Source organism: Nelumbo lutea, chromosome 1 (assembly GCF_056320005.1).
Source record: "Nelumbo lutea isolate HS-2025 chromosome 1, American lotus-T2T, whole genome shotgun sequence".
Classification (NCBI taxonomy): Eukaryota; Viridiplantae; Streptophyta; class Magnoliopsida; order Proteales; family Nelumbonaceae; genus Nelumbo; species Nelumbo lutea.
Window position 1 is genome coordinate 103619184 of NC_142684.1, and position 19941 is coordinate 103639124.

General features: G+C 35.5%; 1 protein-coding gene and 1 long non-coding RNA gene across 2 annotated transcripts; both read left to right on the forward strand.

The window, feature by feature from the left end:
- Window positions 1–496: 496 nt before the first annotated feature.
- On the forward strand, window positions 497–1723 carry LOC148876513 (uncharacterized). The gene is made up of 2 exons (XR_016096851.1): window positions 497–681; window positions 853–1723. It is a non-coding gene; the product is annotated as an uncharacterized LOC148876513 (long non-coding RNA).
- A 14339-nt stretch (window positions 1724–16062) lies between these two features.
- On the forward strand, window positions 16063–18258 carry LOC148876514 (uncharacterized). Its single transcript, XM_088967071.1, has one exon. It carries the CDS (start codon window positions 16601–16603, stop codon window positions 18029–18031), a length of 1431 nt encoding a protein of 476 aa, XP_088823197.1. The 5' UTR covers window positions 16063–16600; the 3' UTR covers window positions 18032–18258.
- The last annotated feature ends 1683 nt before the right edge of the window (window positions 18259–19941 follow it).

Below are 19941 nucleotides of genomic sequence, written 5' to 3' on the forward strand. Positions count from 1 at the left end.
AGGTGATGGATAAAATTTTTGCAACCAGTTGGGTTAGTATCTGTTTGTTTGAAATCATTTGTAGCGTTGTTAATGGGTTGGAACTGGTTCAGGATGGAGTGATTCAAAACTGACCCAATAAGTAAATGTGCAGAAATTGATAGCTTATACTTCAAACTTGTAATTTGACAATAAGCCTATTTTTTTTTAATAAGCTGACACATTTTGAACATGATAATATGACAATATTACAAGTATTTCATAAGAAAAATAGGTATTAGACTCAAACCCTTTATAATTGGTTTGGTTAGAGTCCCCCAAGTCTACCCCAACCCATTCACAGCTCAACTCATTTGTATTCATAGGCAGTGCAAATTTTGCATCTAAAAAAATCAATGCAAAATGATATATATCAGTTGTAATAATCACTGGGATTTGTTAAACAATCCCTAGCACCTTTATCAAAAAAAAAAAAAAATCCCTAGCATATATAGCTATCAAGTGCAGCTCATTCGGTCTCTTCAAATTCAGGCATAGTATCTTGGCCAGCCCTGTCACTGGCTAGATTGGCCCTCTTGGCTCTTGTCTGGAAGTGTAAATCCTAGTTTACTTTCGTTTTAGAATTGATTTGTTTTGTTCATTTATAACAAATAAAATGATGTGGTTCCCAACTTAAAGAAGCCCTTGCTCATCGCAGCGTTGGTATGTTGTTTTTTATGATTTAACTTCTTCCCTTTGTACAATTGTATGATGATGTGAGACTTATCAATTTTCACACATTGATAAATTAAACTTGGGACTCCTTTTGTCTTTGAATACATGTATATATAAGAGAATGGCTGAAGTTCAAGAGAAATGCCTAATATCTTGTAGGGTCTGTAACAGTGTTTTGGGATGACAAACAATAGGACGCGGCATCCCAAAATTAAATGAGCGGGGTCGCACCAAAACAGCGCGACTCCAGTGACAAAAGAAAAAGCTAAGAAAATTTATCGGACAATTGCTGGAGGAGCTCTGAAGACCAACATTACCACCCTCGGTCCTCTTGTCCTCCCAATTAGTGAGCAGCTTCTCTTCTTTGCAACTCTAGCGGCGAAGAAGCTGTTCAATGCAAAGGTGAAGCCATACATTCCGGACTTCAAGCTGGCTTTCGATCATTTCTGCATACATGCCGGAGGAAGTGCTGTGATTGATGAACTGGAGAAGAACCTACAGCTGATGCCGGTACATGTTGAGGCTTCTCGGATGTCCCTCCACCGTTTCGGCAATACATCGTCAAGCTCCATTTGGTATGAGTTGGCCTACAGAGAGGCCAAGGGGAGGATGTGCAAGGACCACCGTGTGTGGCAGATTGCATTTGGAAGTGGTTTCAAGTGTAACAGTGCTGTCTGGGAAGCTCTTCGGCATGTAAAGCCTTCTCCCAAGGGTCCCTGGGAAGATTGCATTGATAGGTACCCTGTGCAGACAGTTTCTTAATCTCACCCACATTTCGATTAGACATCTTCTTCATTCAGACAGTAGTTAGATATACCCTAACTAGCTCTGTCTATTTTACTTTACCATTTGATTCTGGTCCTTTAATCCATATTGATGTTTTTCTTTTTTTTTTTCTTTTCATTTTTCTTTTGTTAATGTGTGCTTCCAGTACTTCGCAATCATTTGCTATTACTCTTTGGGAATTTATAAGCTGCACCCTTCTGTTGTAATTGAAGAATGAATCCTTAATGGCTTCCTTATTCTGAAACCCCCTGGCCCTATTGGATATGCTTGTTTCTTTGTCTTTAAATATTTATGGCTCTTCTTCACTAATGGCAAAAGTTTTTCAGAAACTATGTAGAGGTATTTACATATGGAGATTGGAGAAATCTTTGGTTTTTCAGGGAATATTAACTAAGCTATTTGATTATAAATTGATAATGATAAGATTGTGATTGTCAGTAAGGCTTCCACTGGTATAAGGCATCTCAATTCTTCCCTGTGCTTGCCTCTCTTCACAGATGATGGGGTATGGCTTGCTTTCAATGTGATAGGAAGGCATTTATTAAGTGAATTATAAGTTGATGGACTCAAAACCTGTGGATATAGAGCCCAACTTAAGTTATTTTGTTCACTACAATGAGTTGTGATCATTTCAATGTGTCATCTTCCTACTACTGGTTTTGGTTTCCTACCTGCCATAACTAAGTCTGAAATTCTCTACATTACACAGTAAATAATCATTTTTATTTAATTGTCTTGTCATTGGCATCCTGTTATTTTTCATGACAGCGCTAATAGCGAGCTAGATTTTATTCTCTTCATCCTATATGTGAGTAATGTAATTGAAAAACAGAAAGTGTGACATTCCAATTTCATACCCAATTTGTATGAGGAGTTCTTGCACCTAGTTGATATTTTCCTTTTCATATGCTCCTTTCCTCTTTTGCAGGCAGCTATGCTCATTTGCAGTCACCTGTGTCCCATATTCAATTACCTACCAAAATTATAATTATGGTAATGATATTATTTGGCAATTTGGGAAACTCTTTTTAATTATGGCATGCAAAGACACAATTAATATATAGTGTTATTATTTTTGTCCTTCTATTGTCTTTGTCCATAATTATTATTATTTTTTTTTTTCGGGGGCGGGGTTGGGGGTGGGGGGCAGGGTGGTTTCTCACATCACTAATCTAATAATATTAGAAATCCCAGATACAGTTATTTGATAGAAGATTATTTTGATTTTACTTGCCCCCATATGAATCTCAATTCTTATTGTATTCTCTTTAAGATTGATCAACTCTTACAATATTCTCTAAAGATTAAAATTATAACAATTGGAGGCAACTTGTAGCAATAGTATATGTTAAATATTAAAACTACTCCCTATGGTCAGAACATGCTTTTACAATATTCTCTAAAGATGCGCTAGCAATAACATGGGGTAGTGTGATCCCAATCTACACTTTGATTGCTTCATATTCTCAATGTACCTACTAGCTGGTCTTCTACTCTGGCTGGTTAAATTTCCTTACCCATATAATGGAATTTAAGGGTTATCCTTGAATTGAAAGTTGAAACAGGAGACATAATAAATGAGCAGAGTATTCCTGAAAGCTTTTGTTGTGGCTTCATTTACATCTCTGAATGTGGGAAATAATAAGATAAACAAGCTCATCACCAATCCACATGCATATCTGAGCTTAAATATCCATTGGCATCCTAGAGGGGAGTTCATCTCTATAAGACTATTACAGTATTTTCTCTGTTTCCTACGGTGGTTCCAACTTATGCAAATATCTCCCTGTTCAACAAAGCAAAGCTCCTTTGGACCCAAGCCAAAGATATTGATGCTTATCTACTTCAATGGAGTGAAAAATTGAAACATATCTTCTTTCTCATATAAGAAAAATGAATATTTCTTTTCTGAACTCGGATTGCATTGTGAGCACCACCAAAAATAATTTGGAGAGGCCCATAAACTATTATGAGAAACTCCTTACAAGAGGAAGAAACCAGCTCTTTTCAATTGCCACTTTCCATAGGTCTTTTGGAGGTTGCTGTTTTCAGGCAAAGAAGCCAAAGGGAAGTAACAATGTTAGAATGAACATAGATTTATTTACTACTAGGAATTGTGGACAGGCTTGCTTCCTGCATTGGCACTTTCTGATCACATTTTAAAAAGTATAATTGCACAAATGTGGTCTCAGTTATCCTCACTTCCAAGTTGCAAACTTATTTATTATTAAAAGTTATGGATAGACTTATTTCCTACATTTGCATTTTCTGGTCACATTTTAAAAAGTACAATCGCACAAATGTAGTCTCAGTTATCCTCATGGAAAGGATGAATTTTTCTGAGGCAGCTTCATCATCTCATCATATTGAACTTGCTCATGTATGAATCTATGCTTTGAATGGCCTCAATGGTTGCAAAGTCAATTAGAAAATTGGAACTTTTAGCATAGAAAAGGAAGAATGAAGATAATAGAAAATTAATTCATTTAAAGAAACATGACAGTGGGAGCAACTCAAAATAGACTTTTGGATCCCAAGGTAAATAACTAACTTTGTTCAATAAACGGGTTATGGAACATATAAAATCACCATAACAACAAATATATTCCCCCATTTTCTCATCTTGTCCCCTTATTCCACGGAGGTAATTGATTCTTCTTGCACTGGACTCTCTCAAAGAGCACATATCTTCATTAAGAACTGCAGATAATGATTTATGGAAAAGAGAAAGGAAACAATAACCTGCAGGGAGTTGCTGATGGTTGAATGTAGAGATTTGGTTATGCACATGTAAATTCTGTTGAAGCATTTGAGAGCAAACAACTTGTCATCCCAACATTTGGGGGGTGCAAGTTGTTATAAAAGTAAATTACATGCAATTTTATAGTTTAGCATGATTTTTCTCCTATAAATTTTCTTGCAAAACAAACACTAGAAAGTGAATTTTCTCACAAAACTTTTCTCAGCAAACAAACACATTATAACTAACTGAGAAAATAAAATTTCCTCTTCTCATCCCCACATTTTTCATCCCATCCTTTCTCAGTCCAATTTTCTCAGCAATCAAACAGACCCTAAGCGACGAGGTGGATGAATTGCGGTCTGGATTTACTGTCCCCTACACTCAATACAACACTGCTGTCACTGCATTGGCACATCTTACCTACGATCACCTCAGTGACCAAAATACAATTAGTATGTGATGTGGGGTTGTAGTGTCTTGTGGGTAGAGATTTGTTGGCAGGAAATCGGTGTCCGGATGCTTGGAATTAGTACTTTCTGTTAAACATAAACAAATAAACAGTCACCTTTATACAATATTTACTTTGTTTAAAACTTCTCCTGATTCCTGATTATATTAGTTTTTATTAGCCCTCCCAATTAGTGTGTGCGATATCTTTATATCCAGTGAAATATAATCATTTTCTAAAACAAAAAACTACTGCCACATTACTCATGTGATGGTATCAACTGGCTCAATTGATAAAGGTATCTAGTTGGTTGTAGCTATGATTTGGGATCAAATCCCTTGTCCCAAAGGAGTATGGCTTATGGGTAGGGGGACGGGATTGATACCTCATGTTGGATGGGATCAGATCTATTAGGCATAAGATATATATAGTAAGCATATTCAATTAGCGTTTAATAAATATTCTGACAATGGTCAAAAGTTGTTTTTAATCCTTTTTTTAAGGGTAAGTTGGGCTGCTGAGGGTATTTTAAAGGATACGTGTCAAAAAATTTTCTAAGTGCTCATTGAACATGCATTCAATGCTATGCCTACCTGATCCCAAATGATGTTGGATAGCCCCATGAAGCAATAAAAAGAAAAAAGAAAAAACCCACCACATTTCTTTTGTTTTGAAAAAGAAAAGCATATATGGTGGAGAACAAAGTTTAGAATATCACAGCATATTGGTAATAATTATTGGTTTTTAGGGTCACTGATATGCTAAATTAATGTAGGGGTGAGCATGGATCGATTTGATTTGGTCCCAAGGCAGAACCTGTTTGTAGGGTCTGGTTCCAGATTTTTAGAACCAGAACCTACCTTGTCAATGTTGGTTCTGGGCCTTCTGGCCTTAGCAGTTTCAAGGTTGGTCTTAGGGTCTACCATCAATTTTTTTTTTAAATTAATATGTTTTTTTATTTTATTTTTCACTTTTAAAGCTTTGACCTTGAATAACAATCTATCACAAACATTCAACATCTCAAATCCATATCATTCAATATATCTCAAAGAAAATAAAACATAATCAATAAATAAACAACATAAGTAATATCACAACCATTATAATCCACAATCCAATTTCACGTACATTCCACAACTTAGGCCTGTTTGGTTCGCATGAATAAGGGTCTGGAATCGGAATTGGCTATTCCAATTCCAACTGTTTGGTTGGGTGGAATTGAAATCCCATTTCCATACCTGCTGGAATGGCATTCCTCCATCTAGGGGAATTGGCCATTGGCCATTCCTTGCCCCTCCCTTTGGAATGAAATCCCATTCTTCCTGATTCTAATTTTCATTCACATTCTTGTTTGAACCAAACAAACTATGGGAATAGACATAGACCATTTTGATTCCGATTCTGACTACGAACCAAATAGATCCTTAGGCTTCGTTTGATAACACTTTTTAGATGTCTTGTATTTGAAAAACTTGCTTTCCAAACAACAAACTCGTTTGGTCTGAAATATTATTTCAAATCTGAAACTTTAAGTTAGTAGCATGGCACTTAATCGCTTAGTCGTAATTGAGAGGTGCATAAAAGACATGAGTGCCCTCTAAGAAATTTTAATATTACATGTTTTTGTCCTTCATGTAACTCAAATCAAACCCTCATTGCAACCTAATGAAGCTCCACCGCCGCTTCACTCTCTCTCTCTCTCTCCTGTATTCCCGCTATCATAGTTACAAGTTGCAGTGGTGGTGGTTCCTTCTCTCAATCTCTCTCTCTCTCTCTCTCTCTCTCTCTCTCTCTCTCTCTCTCCCCTGTCTTCTCGTCACCATCGCTGCAAGTTGCAGCGGTGGCAATTCCTTCCCTCTCTCTCTCTCTCCCCCTGTCTTCCTGTCACAACCGCTGCAATGGTGGTTCTCTCTTCTCTCTCTCTCTCTCTCTCGCTCTCACTATCACTCTCTCTCTCTCTCTCTCTCTCTCTCTCCCCTATCTTCTTGCCACCGCCACCACCGCTACAACTTCCAGTAGTGATTTGGTGAATAGAAATAATAATAATATTATTAATTATAAACTATTTTTATTAATTATTAATATTTAATAATGATTTTTTATTAAACATTACCAATTATTAATTATTTTTATTAACTAGTAATTTTTAATTATTTCATTAATTTTTAAAAATTACTTTAAATTTTATTTGTGTAAATTATTAATTATTAATTATTTTAATATTTTTATAGTCATTAATTATTTTTTTATTTTAATTGTTTCATTTATTAATCAGTAATGACTAATTTATAATTATTAATTAATTACTTTTTTTGTATTGTTTCAATGTTATTTTGAGTTTGAAAATGATTTTTTATGAGATAATGCAAATTGAATTCAACATTTACAAATAGTATGTTTTAGGGGTAAAATAGTAAAATCAATAAAATTTCAGATGGTAAAGGGTTGATCCAACACAAACAAACTTATGGATTCAAAGCCTCTAAAAAATCGAAAAGCATATATGTCTCTTTTCATGTATCCAACTTCACTTTAGTTGAATACAATCTATTCAGATTTATCAAACGCCAGCTTAGTTGAATGCAATCTCAATGCAAATAGAACGCAATCCATAATAAGCCCAAACGACAATACAGCACAATTGATACATAATCAATCATTCAAGCCCATACATTAAATTCAAATTATACCCAGGTCAGTTCCACCAAGGGCAATCAAGACTGATTTGGTTCAAAAGATTTGGAATCAAGCTCTACCTGAGAACTGGTTGGACTAAAACTGGTTTGAGGTCAATTGCAATCGGTTCCAATTGAACAACCCATTAATCTATCGATTAAATATTTTCATATGTAAATGCATCACCCATTTTGTGTATCACGTGTATCAATACTTTGAACTTTAAGCCTGAAAGATCCCCTTAATTGGCAGTGTTATATATATCCAACCAATATCAGTATATATGCTTCATATAGAGTAATTAGTAACCAGTGGAGGGGCCTTGCTTCGTAGGGTCTGGAATGGAACCGTCGACCAAAAACCGTTGAATCGGTCAATGATCCATTGACTTGAGCGGTCAAACCGTTGATCCGTTAACCCGTTCAATGATTTTTGGACATTTTTAATTTTTTTAATTGAAAATCATCTAGGCAACCGGTTCCATTTTATCCTAATCTCGGTCCATGGCCAAAAATCATTGAATCGGTCAACGACCCATTGACATAGGTGGTCGAACCATTGACCCGTTCAATGGTTTTTGGTCTTTTTTTTTATTTTTTAAATTTTGTTGGCAGAATGGGCCATCCATTCGAACCAAACAGTTGGACCATCGACCCAAAAACCGGTGGCTAGAACGGTTCCATTTTCAGGTCGTATGAGTCACACGCTCGAATGACATAACATGTATGGTATTGCTCAATGGACCTCAAACACTCAATTTTTTGCTTGTACTTTTTTTTGTTAGAATGGGTCATCCATTTTTTTTTTTAATTGTGAACTGTCTAGGCAACCAGTTCCGTTTTACCCCAATCCCGGTCCTTGGCTTAAAACTGTTGAATCGATCAGCAACCCATTGATCCGAGTGGCCGAACCGTTAACCCATTGACCTATTCAATGGTTTTGGCTATTTTTTTATTTTTTAATTTTTGTTGCCAGAACGGGCCATCCATTAGAATTGGATGGTCGAACCGTCAACCCAAAAACTGATGGCCAGAACGATTCCATTTTCGGGTCGTATGAGTCACACGCTCGAATGACATAACAAGTATGATACTGCTTAATGGACCTCACACACAATTTTTAGCCTGTAATTTTTGTTGTCAGAATGGGTCATCCGTTCGAACCAGACGGTTGAACCATCGACCCAAAAACCGGTGGCCAGAACTGTTGTGTAATTTTTTGTTGTCAGAACGGGCCATCCATTCAAACTAAACAGCCAAACCATTGACCCCAAAACCGGTGGCCAAAATGATTATGTTTTCGGGTCATATGAGTCACACGCTCGAATGACATAACATGTGTGATACTACTTAATGGACCTCACAAACTCAAAATTTTCCCTATAATTTTTGTTGTTAGAATGGACCATCCATTCGAATTGGATGATTAAACCATCGACCCGAAAACCAGTGGCCAGAACGATTCTGTAATTTTTTTGCTTGTAATTTTTGTTGTCAGAACGGGCCATCTGTTCGATCCGGACAGTCAAACAGTTGGTTGTCAAAACATTATTAACAACATTTATCAATAATAGTAAGTAATTATACTATTTAATTAAATAATCATTAATGATAGTTTTAATAATATTATTTAGTTGTTTTTAATATAATAAGTAATATTAAATTTATGAATAGGATTTATTAACAATATTCATTAAATTAATAATTACCAAAGTTAAATTAAATTAACAGTATTTATCAGTAATAGTCAGTAATTGTAATATTTTATTAAATAATCAATAACAATACTTTTAATAACATTTTTACTTATTTTAATATTACAATAATTACTAAATTTATTAGTAGTATTTTTTAATAACAATATTTATAATTTTAATTTAAAGTAAAATTAAAGTAAATATCCATTTATTAACAACATTTATAATAACAGTAATTATTAATTATAATCACTAATTATATCTTTATTAAATTACTATAATAATCAGTAATTAATGTAATAATCAATAGATTCCATTAATTAAATTACAGTAATTAATCAATAGATCCTCTTAATTACTATAATTATTGGGTTGCTCTCACGTAGGAATCTACTCGCACGAGTAGATTCCATTTCCTGTACGAAGAGAGCAGCCCTATTCTATTAATATATATACCAGTGGAGGGGCCTTGCTTCGTAGGGGTTGGAATGGAACCGTCGACCTGTTGACCCGGTCCTTGGCCAAAAACCGTTGAATTGGTCAACGACCAATTGACCCAAGTGATCGAATTATCGACCCGTTGACCCACTCAATGGTTTTTGGTTGTTTTCTTTTATTTATTTTTAATTGGGAACCATCTAGGCAACTGGTTCCGTTTTATCCTAATCTCCCTAGCCAAAAATCATTAAATCGGTTAATGACCCATTGACCCATGTGGTCGAACCGTTTATCCATTTAAAGGTTTTTGGTTGTTTTTTTATTTTTTTTTAGTTTCTGTTGTCAGAAAGGCCATCTGTTTGAACCGAACAATCAAACCATCGACCCGAAAACTGATTGCTAGAATAGTTCCGTTTTCAGGTCATATGAGTCACACGCTTGAATGACATAACATGTATGGTACTACTTAATGAACCTCACACAATCAATTTTTTGCCTGTAATTATTGTTATCAAAACGGGTCGTCCATTTTTTTAATTTTTTTAATTGGGAACCGTCTAGGCAACCGGTTCTGTTACACCCCAATACCAGTCCCTGGCCAAAAACCATTGAATCGGTCAACAACCCATTGATCCGAGTGGTTGAACCGTTAACTCATTGACTCATTCAATAGTTTTGGCCATTTTTTTATTGTTTTTAATTTTTGTTGTCAGAATGGGCCGTCTGTTCAAATCAGAGGGGTGAACCATCGACCCAAAAACCGGTGGTCAGAGCAGTTCCATTTTTGGGTCGTATGAGTCACACACTCGAATGACATAACATGTATGATAGTGCTCAATGGACCTTACACACTTAATTTTTCGCTTGTAATTTTTGTTGTCAGAATGGGTCGTCCGTTGAACCGGATGGTCGAACCATTGACCCAAAAATCGGTGGCCAGAACGGCTCCATAATTTTTTTCTTGTAATTTTTTGTTGTCAGAATGGGCTGTCTGTTCGAACTGAATGGTCGAACCATCAACCCAAAAATTGGTGGCTAAAATGGTTCCATTTTTGGGTCGTATGAGTCACACGGTTGAATGACATAACACGTATGATACTACTTAATGGACCTCACAAACTCAATTTTTTGCCTATAATTTTTGTTGTCAGAACGGACTATCCGTTCAAACCTGATGATCGAACTGTCGACCTGAAAACCGGTGGCCAGAATGGTTCTATAATTTTTTGCTTGTAATTTTTGTTGTCAAAACGGGCCATCTGTTCGAACTGGACGGTCAAACTGTCGTTGTAACAACATCAATAATAGTAAGTAGTTATACTATTTAATTAAATAATCATTAATGATAGTTTTAATAATATTATTTAGTTATTTTTAATATAACAATAATTATTAAATTTATGAATAGGATTTATTAACAATATTCATTAAATTAATAATTACTAAAATTAAATTAAATTAATAGTATTTATCAGTAATAGTAAGTAATTATAATATTTTATTAAATAATCAATAACAATACTTTTAATAACATTTTTAATTATTTTTAATATAACAATATAATCACTAAATTTATTAACAGTATTTATAATTTTAATTTAAAGTAAAATTAATGTAAATATCTATTTAATAACAATATTTATAATAACAGTAATTATTAATTATAATCACTAATTATATATTTATTAAATTACTATAGTAATCAGTAATTATTAAAACCGGGTTACTAAATTTATTAACAGTATTTTTTAATAACAATATTTATAATTTTAATTTAAAGTAAAAAAATAAATATCTAGTTATTAACAATATTTATAATAACAGTAATTATTAATTATAATTACTAATTATATATTTATTAAATTATTGTACTAATTAAATTGTTAATTACTGTAATAATTTACTCTCACGTGGAATCTACTCGAGTAGATTCCATTTGCTGGATGCAGAGAGCATCCATTTCGTATTAATAGATATATATATATATATATATATATATATATATATATAAGATAGCTTAATTTGTTTAGCCACTCCAGTGTCCGGATACTTTAAAATGCATGGAGAAAAACCTGGTAATCACTCAATTTGGTCAAGGCTAGGTTATGCTGATGCGGTGCACAGGGAAATGGGTATTTTGTATAACTGCCTTTGCAAGTTAAAAAATAAAAGATAGTAGAGACATCAATATACAGACTTAAAAGTTGGCAAAATAGTTATTCAAGTTAAATTCCTAAGACGACTTATTATGCTAATTGTACTTTGTAAGAGAAAACGAATAAAAGGAATAAATATAATATAATTTTTTATTTTAATCAATATTAATTGATGTTGCCACGTCTGTAATATATATAGTAACTAAGAATTATTGTAGTTGGTGCACGAGTGGAAGTTTTGGAAGGGCTATTGCTTTTGGTTGGCTCAATGGTAGGATAAACTTGTGCTGATAAGCATGAGAATGCATATAAAATGCCAAAATTCGAAGTCTCTATCTACTCTACCCCATCCAATGCCCCAGATTAGGTGGGACCAATGTAAACAATTCAACGATATTATCAAGCACCAAACTATTAAAATAACTGTTGGAGTGTTGAATTTTCCAACAATGGTGTCTTCTTCATCATCAGAATAATAGCCTCCACTTTTGAATATGGACATGGGGTTGGCCAGTCGGAACAGTGAGATTATCTTTTCGTTGGTTGAGGGTGGTGGTGGTGGTAGTTGGAAGTGGTAACATTAGGCTGATAGTTCATTTATCGAAGGCCGTCTAAGGCGATGAGTGACGACGAAGCAGCTAGCAGAGCTCCATAGCTCTGAGCCGTGTGAGTTTATTTTCGTGGTACGGTGCAGCAAGATAATACGAAGGTGAGTGGGAAAAAATGATTATTACGATCTAAACTCAACCATACGTTCGAGAATTAAACAGATGAAACACATTTATTTCAGTTTACTATTCATATTTGTCTTTATGTATTCTCCTACATCAGCTACTTCTATGGCACACAATATAATAAAAAGTAAGTAGCTACGCTAGATTCTTGCTTATCTATATATGGTTGACTCCTCGAGTTGGTTGTCTAACACCATCGACAGCGACTTGTAATATATATATAGGGCTGTTCATAAGAAGACTCAATTCGACTAAATCGATTAATCTGGGTCGATTAAATTCGAGTTGGTTGGTTTTTCTTTAGCATTAGTCGATTTTGGGTTATAAAAAATCATAAATCTATTTAGTTCCCACTTAACTAAGTTGTCTCTATTCTAATTACAATCTACTTAACTAAGTTGTCTCTCAAACTCTGCTCCCTCCACAACTGGATCCATGGATGGGCCACAAAACATTAAGAAAATGTTGGTTTTCTTTGGGAATGTAGAGCCAGAAATGAACACTTGAATAGCAACTAAGTCACCACTAAGTAGCGAAACCGACCCAAACCGATCAGGTCAATTTTGCTTAGCACAGGGTCAGTTTTAGTTTCAATTTCAGGTAACTCGATTAGGTCGGGTCGGTTGGAAAAACATCAATAAACCGACCCAACCTGACTCGTGAACAACCCTAATATATATTAATGGGGATCCTTGTGATGTATGGATTTTGTTAAGCGAAAGCTAAATAATAGAAAAACATAAGAGTATATATTTGTTTTATATTTTAACTTTTTAATAATCATTCCTATCTAACTTGACCTAAGTTGGTCAGTTTTTTAGTATTTTTGATCGACTTTGGTTCAATAATTTTTCAACCCGATTAAATTAGGTTAGTTTCAATTTGGCTAGACTTGGCAAAATGTTGACTCAACCCATGAACCTGATTTGACCTAACCTAGAAAAACCTAGGTTGGGTTGGGTCATGGGTCAACCTACTGACCCGATTGTTAGGTTAGCTTTCTCTCTTTCATCTTTACTCTTTAGTCTTTAGTCTTTATTGTTTACTCTTTGAATTGCTGAATGTTCAAGTTTTTTTATATTTATTTTATGTTTGAAATGTTATGCCTAATTCTTTTAATTTTGACACTTTTCATGTATTTTTTCTTTATTTTATAAAATTTTTGTTATTTTTGGGGATGACCCAAATTGACCTGCGGGTCAATCCTAACCCGAACATTTAGGGTTAGGGTCTAGCATTTGTTGACTCGTCCTGAAAGCAACCTACAATATCTTGACCCAACCCGAACTCAACCCACCCAACCCAATTACTAGGTCTAGGTTTTGCCATTTGTAAATAGACCAAATCTGAATATAATTTTTAATACGGGAAAGTAAGAAAATTCCTATATTTCTTAGTCTAAAATATTTTATATCAAAAGTTTAATTAATTATTTATTTTTTAATAATACCACTGTAATTTATAAAATTTAAATTTAATTTTTAAGTTTAAATATTTTGAAAAGACAAGCCAAACAAAAAATAGATCCAAATCGATACAACTCGAGTTGGCAGGTTTTCACTAATGGTTAGTCAGTTTCGGGTGACAAACTCCTGACTTGACTAAGTTGATTTGGTTAGCGAAACAACTTGCAACCGAACTGACCATTAGTGAAAACCTGCCAACTCGGGTTATATCGGTTTGGATCTATTTTCGGTTTGGTTTATTTTTTTCAAAATATTTAAACTTAAAAATTAAATTTAAATTTAATAAATTATAGTGGTATTATTAAAAAATAAATTTATGATATAAAATATTTTAGACTAAGAAATATGTGAATTTTGCAACTTTATATATATATATATAAAGCCGACCAACTTGGGTCAAGTTTGACTAGATTAGTTATTAAAAAGTTAAAATATAAAACAATTATATACTCCTATGTATTTCTATTGTTTAACTTTCTTTTAACAAAGCTCGTGCACTGCACAGGTCCCCACTAGTAAAAGTATATAACTTTAAATGGGACCTATTTGTTGACAAGTCATGCCGATGGGCCTACAAATGAGAGAAAGAAGAGGTTTTTTTTTTTTTTTTGACTTCTAAGTACTAAATAAATTTTATTGCATTCATCAATAAAATTATTAGCTATAGGTGGGGGTGGCAATGAGCCGAGCTTTTCATGAGCTGCTTGAGATTGGCTCGTGAAAAGCTTGACTCGGTTTGGTTTCAACCGAGCTTGAGCTCGAGCTCGAGCCTACTAGAGCTCAGCTTGTGAGGCTCGCGAGCCAGCTCGAATATATATATATATATAATAAAAATATTATAATTAATAATTATTATAATTCTTAAATTTTTAAATATCAAATAACAAATATTTTTATATATAATTTTTCATTTTTATAAAATATTTTTTCTCGAAATCGAGCTCGAGCTCAAGGTTCTGGCTTGAACCGAGCTTGAGCTCGTGCCTTGTAGAATAGTCTAGAGCCAAGCTTGAGCCTTGTACTATTCGGCTCGGCTTGAATCCACCCCTAGCTATAGGTTAAATTCTACAATACATTGATCAATATTAGTTACAGGTTAAATCCAGATCTCAATCAATCACATTAAAATTTGCTTATTTTTTTAATTCATATTTCACAGAACATACATAATATGCTTTTACGTGATAAAGTGTACTTACCATTACGTTCAAATAACTTGGTCTTTTTAGTACAAAAAAAAAAAAAATGGTCTTTTGCTGCCTATGCAATGGATGCAGCACTGGTTTTGCCTAAAATTATAATTATGAGTTTGGCTGAAAACTAAGCAATTGGGCCAATTGAGTATTAGAAAAGCCCACAGACCCACAAACAGTAGCAGTACTTCATTCACTCTTATGGAATATGGAGTACTGTACTCAGTTATTCTGGTTCTGTTCCATCTGCATTTCGTTCAGTTGGGATCCTTAGCTGAGGACAGTGTCTTGGTCCCCTTTTTTGGTTATTAAGTAATTAACACCGTCTTGGTTTATATATGGCTCGTTCCATGCATCATTCTTAACTGGGGGCCCACTAAGGACCCAATAAGTTGCTATATTAGGGTCCAGCTAGCGTCATTCGATCTGATAATCTGATGCTGTGTTTCTTCGTTATTACCTACTACTCCACACAGACACACACAGCTCAGACAAATTTGTTCCTTCTCAAGTTCTCAGGTCTCAGCAGTCTGCCACTCAGTCAGTCGGCGCGCATGTTAGAATCAGTACTAGAATCCCCATAAACCACTGCCTGTGGAGCAAAGCATCAACTTTCTAGCATAATTTTAACCATCTGATGATGAGTATCAGCTTATAAAGAGTTCTCCTTAGTCCTTACGCTTTATTTGCTTCAATTGTAATTTCATTTGCAATTAATATCGATATAGGGAGTGAAAATGAGAAAATTATAAATTTTAGTTCATTTACAAATGAGAAAATTTCAACTAAAATTTGGATTCAACTCATTTGCACTCCTCACTTTGGAATTAGTACAAATGAAAAGGATCCAAGTATTTGACTGATTAGGAATTAAGATCATTTTAATTGGGCTTATTCTATTTGCATGGGCTGGTGGTGGGCCCGATTTCCTTAGAAACAACAGTTTCAAGTTTCAAGTTTCTAGGTTCTGTCATCTGTGTGCGGGTCCTCACCTTCAACTAACCAATAACCACTCTCACTATCAATCCAATTGTTTGAATTTGAAATGAAATGATGGTTTAACTTTAGCAATCCAAGGATGCAGAAGGTTATACCGTGGGCCGTAGTTTTGGACTTTGGATCACTAATGGTCCCACAACAGAAATGAGATCCAGATCGATGTAAAGCCCAATAGCCCATCATGAACAAAGGCATCAGATCTCACACCGCCAGTGAAGAGTGATCAATACTAGGCTATTGTACCAGAAAAGCCCTCTGATAGCGAATCAGATCCCCTTTCAGTCACAAGCTCTAGCCCTTCGTAGACAATCCTAGTCAAATGACTAGGAATAGCTTCCACGCTCACTCGTTATCCCTTCTTTTTTTAATTTCTTCTTTTTTTCTCTCTTTCTTCTTGGATGGTCTCAAGCCCAATCAATGGCGGGGCCCATCGTCTCCACAACCTGTAATAAGAATTAAGAAATAAGGAGCTTCAGAGACATTCAACACCCTAGAAGCTTACGAGTTACGACAGAGCTCTGAAACCTGAATTGTTTCACTCTCCAGGTCCCAGCTCTGAAATCTGAACTTCCATGGATAACTATTCCTTCTCCTCTTATCCGGATTCCGTTAACTCCTCGCCGCGATCACGAGAGATCGACTGCGAGAATCCTTCTTGGGACGATCCTCCCAATTATAAGGTGAAATTCATGTGCAGTTATGGTGGGAAGATCCATCCTCGTCCTCACGACAACCAACTGGCTTACATCGGTGGTGATACAAAGATCTTGACAGTTGATCGCAACATTCGCTTCTCCGGTATCATTTCTAAGCTCTCGTCTCTCTGTGACGCTGACGTCTCCCTTTTCAAGTATCAGCTACCCGGAGAAGATCTTGATGCCCTCATCTCCGTCAGCAATGACGAAGATCTCGAGCATATGATGCTTGAATACGACCGTCTGTACCGTGCCTCTGCCAAACCTGCTAGGCTCCGTCTCTTCCTCTTTCCTCAGAATTCTTCTGTCTCAACTGTGTTTTCTTCTAATGAGGAGAAACCTGATAAGCAATGGTTCCTAGACGCTCTGAATAATATCCCCTTCCAGCCGGTTGATGACTCCTCCCCACCAGCGGCCGCCACGCAGAATAATCCCGATTTCCTCTTCGGTTTTGATAAGGGATATGATCCTCCGACTGCATCAAAATCGCAGGAGACTACCGTAGAGTCACTCCCGCCGGAGAAGCCTCCATCTGAAATTGCTTTAGGTTCGGATTCAAACAAAGATGGTCGGCACATAGAAACTCTTTCTCCAGCGGAGATCCAGAGACAGATCGAGGAGTTGCAGAAGTTTCAGATTTCAGGGCAAGAGCAAACAATCTACCAGAGGAAAACTGAAGAGAGCTTGGCTAAGGTCTTCCCTGGTGAATACTACGTACAAAACATTCCCGAAAAGATGGCTGCGGCGCCACCGCCCATTCCGGTGTCAGTATCCCTTCCGGCAACGTATTGGCCAGATAGACACATGGCAACTGGGGGTTATTCGCCTGCTGCGGGGACAGTACCGGGGACGGAACAACCTGTGTATCTGATTCCGGCGCCGGGTAGCGTGTATCACGCACCAACGGGACGCTCAATAACAGGTCAGATAGGCCAGAATTACTACACGATGCCAAGAGTGGTTTCAGAGGTTTACAGGGAAGCACCACCACCCGTCTACGGTGTGGGTGCACCAACGTCAGCAGCACCGGCAGTAGCGGCACAAGCGAAAGTAGGGGCGTATGCAGACGGTGGGATTGGAGTGATAAAGCCAGCAGCAATGGCGGATGCAGGTTATACGCAGATCGCCTACGATGGAGCTGGGAGGCAAATGTACTATTATACAACAGCGCAGCCAGGTATAGTGCCCCAATATCAGACAATAATGGCCACGAGCGTCGATCTCAGGCGAGCAGCCGCTGCTGCTGCTGCTGGGGTGTTGAGTCAAGAAGGTAAATTGACCGCCAAACCTTCCCAAGGTTCTATGTGATAGTGTGAATATGATCTTCAAAAATTTTTTTAATCGTTTTTTTGTCAGAATTAAATCAAATAGGTTTGATTATGAATTTCATATAATCGCAGAAACCTTTTTGGGTGATCATGGTGTGTATACACCGGTAACTGGTTTTTTAATTAGTATTAGTTGGAAAAATATACACGTGATTCCGAGAATAATAGAAGCAGAGAACAATAATAGAAGATGATTTAATAGTGAAACTCTTCTTTGGTGCGTGGGCCCACCACAAGACTTTGATTCCACGGCATCACATGCATGATGTGCGTTGAGAGTGACGGCATTGTAGGGTCGCCCATTCCCCAATCCATACTCAATAACTCCTCTCTCATTCTTGCTAATTGCTAATTTCCTATACGAAATGAAGGAATAGTCTGGGTTGGATGTTGCGTATTGACCATGTTTTCCAGGTAGACACTAGACAGGACCAAAATTGCTGAATGTAAAGACCCGGGCAAATTAGAGAGATGGTGAGCTGTGGAGAATTAGAGCCTGCTTTTTTTTTTTTTTTTTTTTCTTTTGTGGGCAGGAAGAATAGAATCCCTGGAACTGTGTCTAGGCTATAGCTAAAAAAGTAGTGTCTAGCTGAGTTGCTACTATACATAAAACATAATACTGGCAAGGAACATAGCATTAGCAATAGGAAGTTCATAAAAAAGGAGTACCCGTCTACCCGATCGTGAGATTTCATTGGAGGATTGATTTTTAACTCCAATAACGCTTAAGAGTTAAGACAGATCCGACAATCTTGATTAGTTAAGTAGAGGATTGATTTTTTTTTTCAACCAAAACAACATTATTAATTGGATTGATGTTGCTGTCACTAGTCATCAAGATTGGCCTACAAATTCAATTATCATACTGGAATGTGACACTATCACGGGGATTAGCTGATGCATACAAGTTTTACAAATGAAATTGTTTAGTTTTTTTTTTTTGTAAATTGTTGAATATGGTTGCTGAAACTTCTCTTAAAGTTTATTAATTGCAATCATTTTTCTTGAACTTTTTAATAAAGTTACAAGTGGATTTCTTCTCGTAGAATCTTTTAAAAAAGGGCACGAAAATGTCCAAAATACCTATACAGTTACTCTTGAAGCTGATTTCTATGGAAAAAAAATAGTACAAACTTTATAAACAATAAAAACAAAGAGAATTTAAAGTTGTAGTTTTATCACTAAAAAATAAATCAATTTAAAAAAAGAGATTGAAAGGGTTTGAGGTATTGATTCATATGAAGAGAAAATTTGGAAAATAAACATTTTTGTTAAAAGCAATTACATGGGTATTTTAGACATTTTAATGTATTTTTTTAGAAAATTCTACGAGAGGGGTGGGTCTACTTGCAATTATGTCAGAAAGTTCAGGGTAGGTAATTGCAATTACCAAACTTCAGGGGAGGTTTCACTTCAGAAGAGTTTTCAACAATTTACCTTTTTTTAACCTTTTCTTCTCTTTCATGGGATTAAAAGAAACTGGGTACATCCCAAAGAAAAACTGTGCGAAAATCAAAATCGGTATTTTGTTTTTTGAAATGTGTATTTTTGGACATATTATCACAGGTATGTTGATTATTATTATGTCCATCAAAATTATCTTTGATGTAAATTAGGTAAGGTTCATTCTTGTATTAAATTATCCCAAAATTTTAGGAAATTGATTTATTTTACCCCTACTGTTTCATATTTTCCTTAAAGTATCCAAAGTTTTTGACAATTAACTAAACCACCCCCTGCCATTAGCATCCATTAGTGTTCTATCATAGTCTGCTCACATGTGACACCACATGACTGCATTGAATTTTTTCAATCCCAATATTACCTTTTATGGTTAATTTTATCCTCCATTATTCTTCAAAATTTCAAAATAAAACTCAATAAATCCAA

Coding starts and splice junctions, on each gene's coding strand:
- LOC148876514 (XM_088967071.1), top strand. CDS start 16,601: ATGGATAACTATTCCTTCTCCTCTTATCCGGATTCCGTTAACTCCTCG.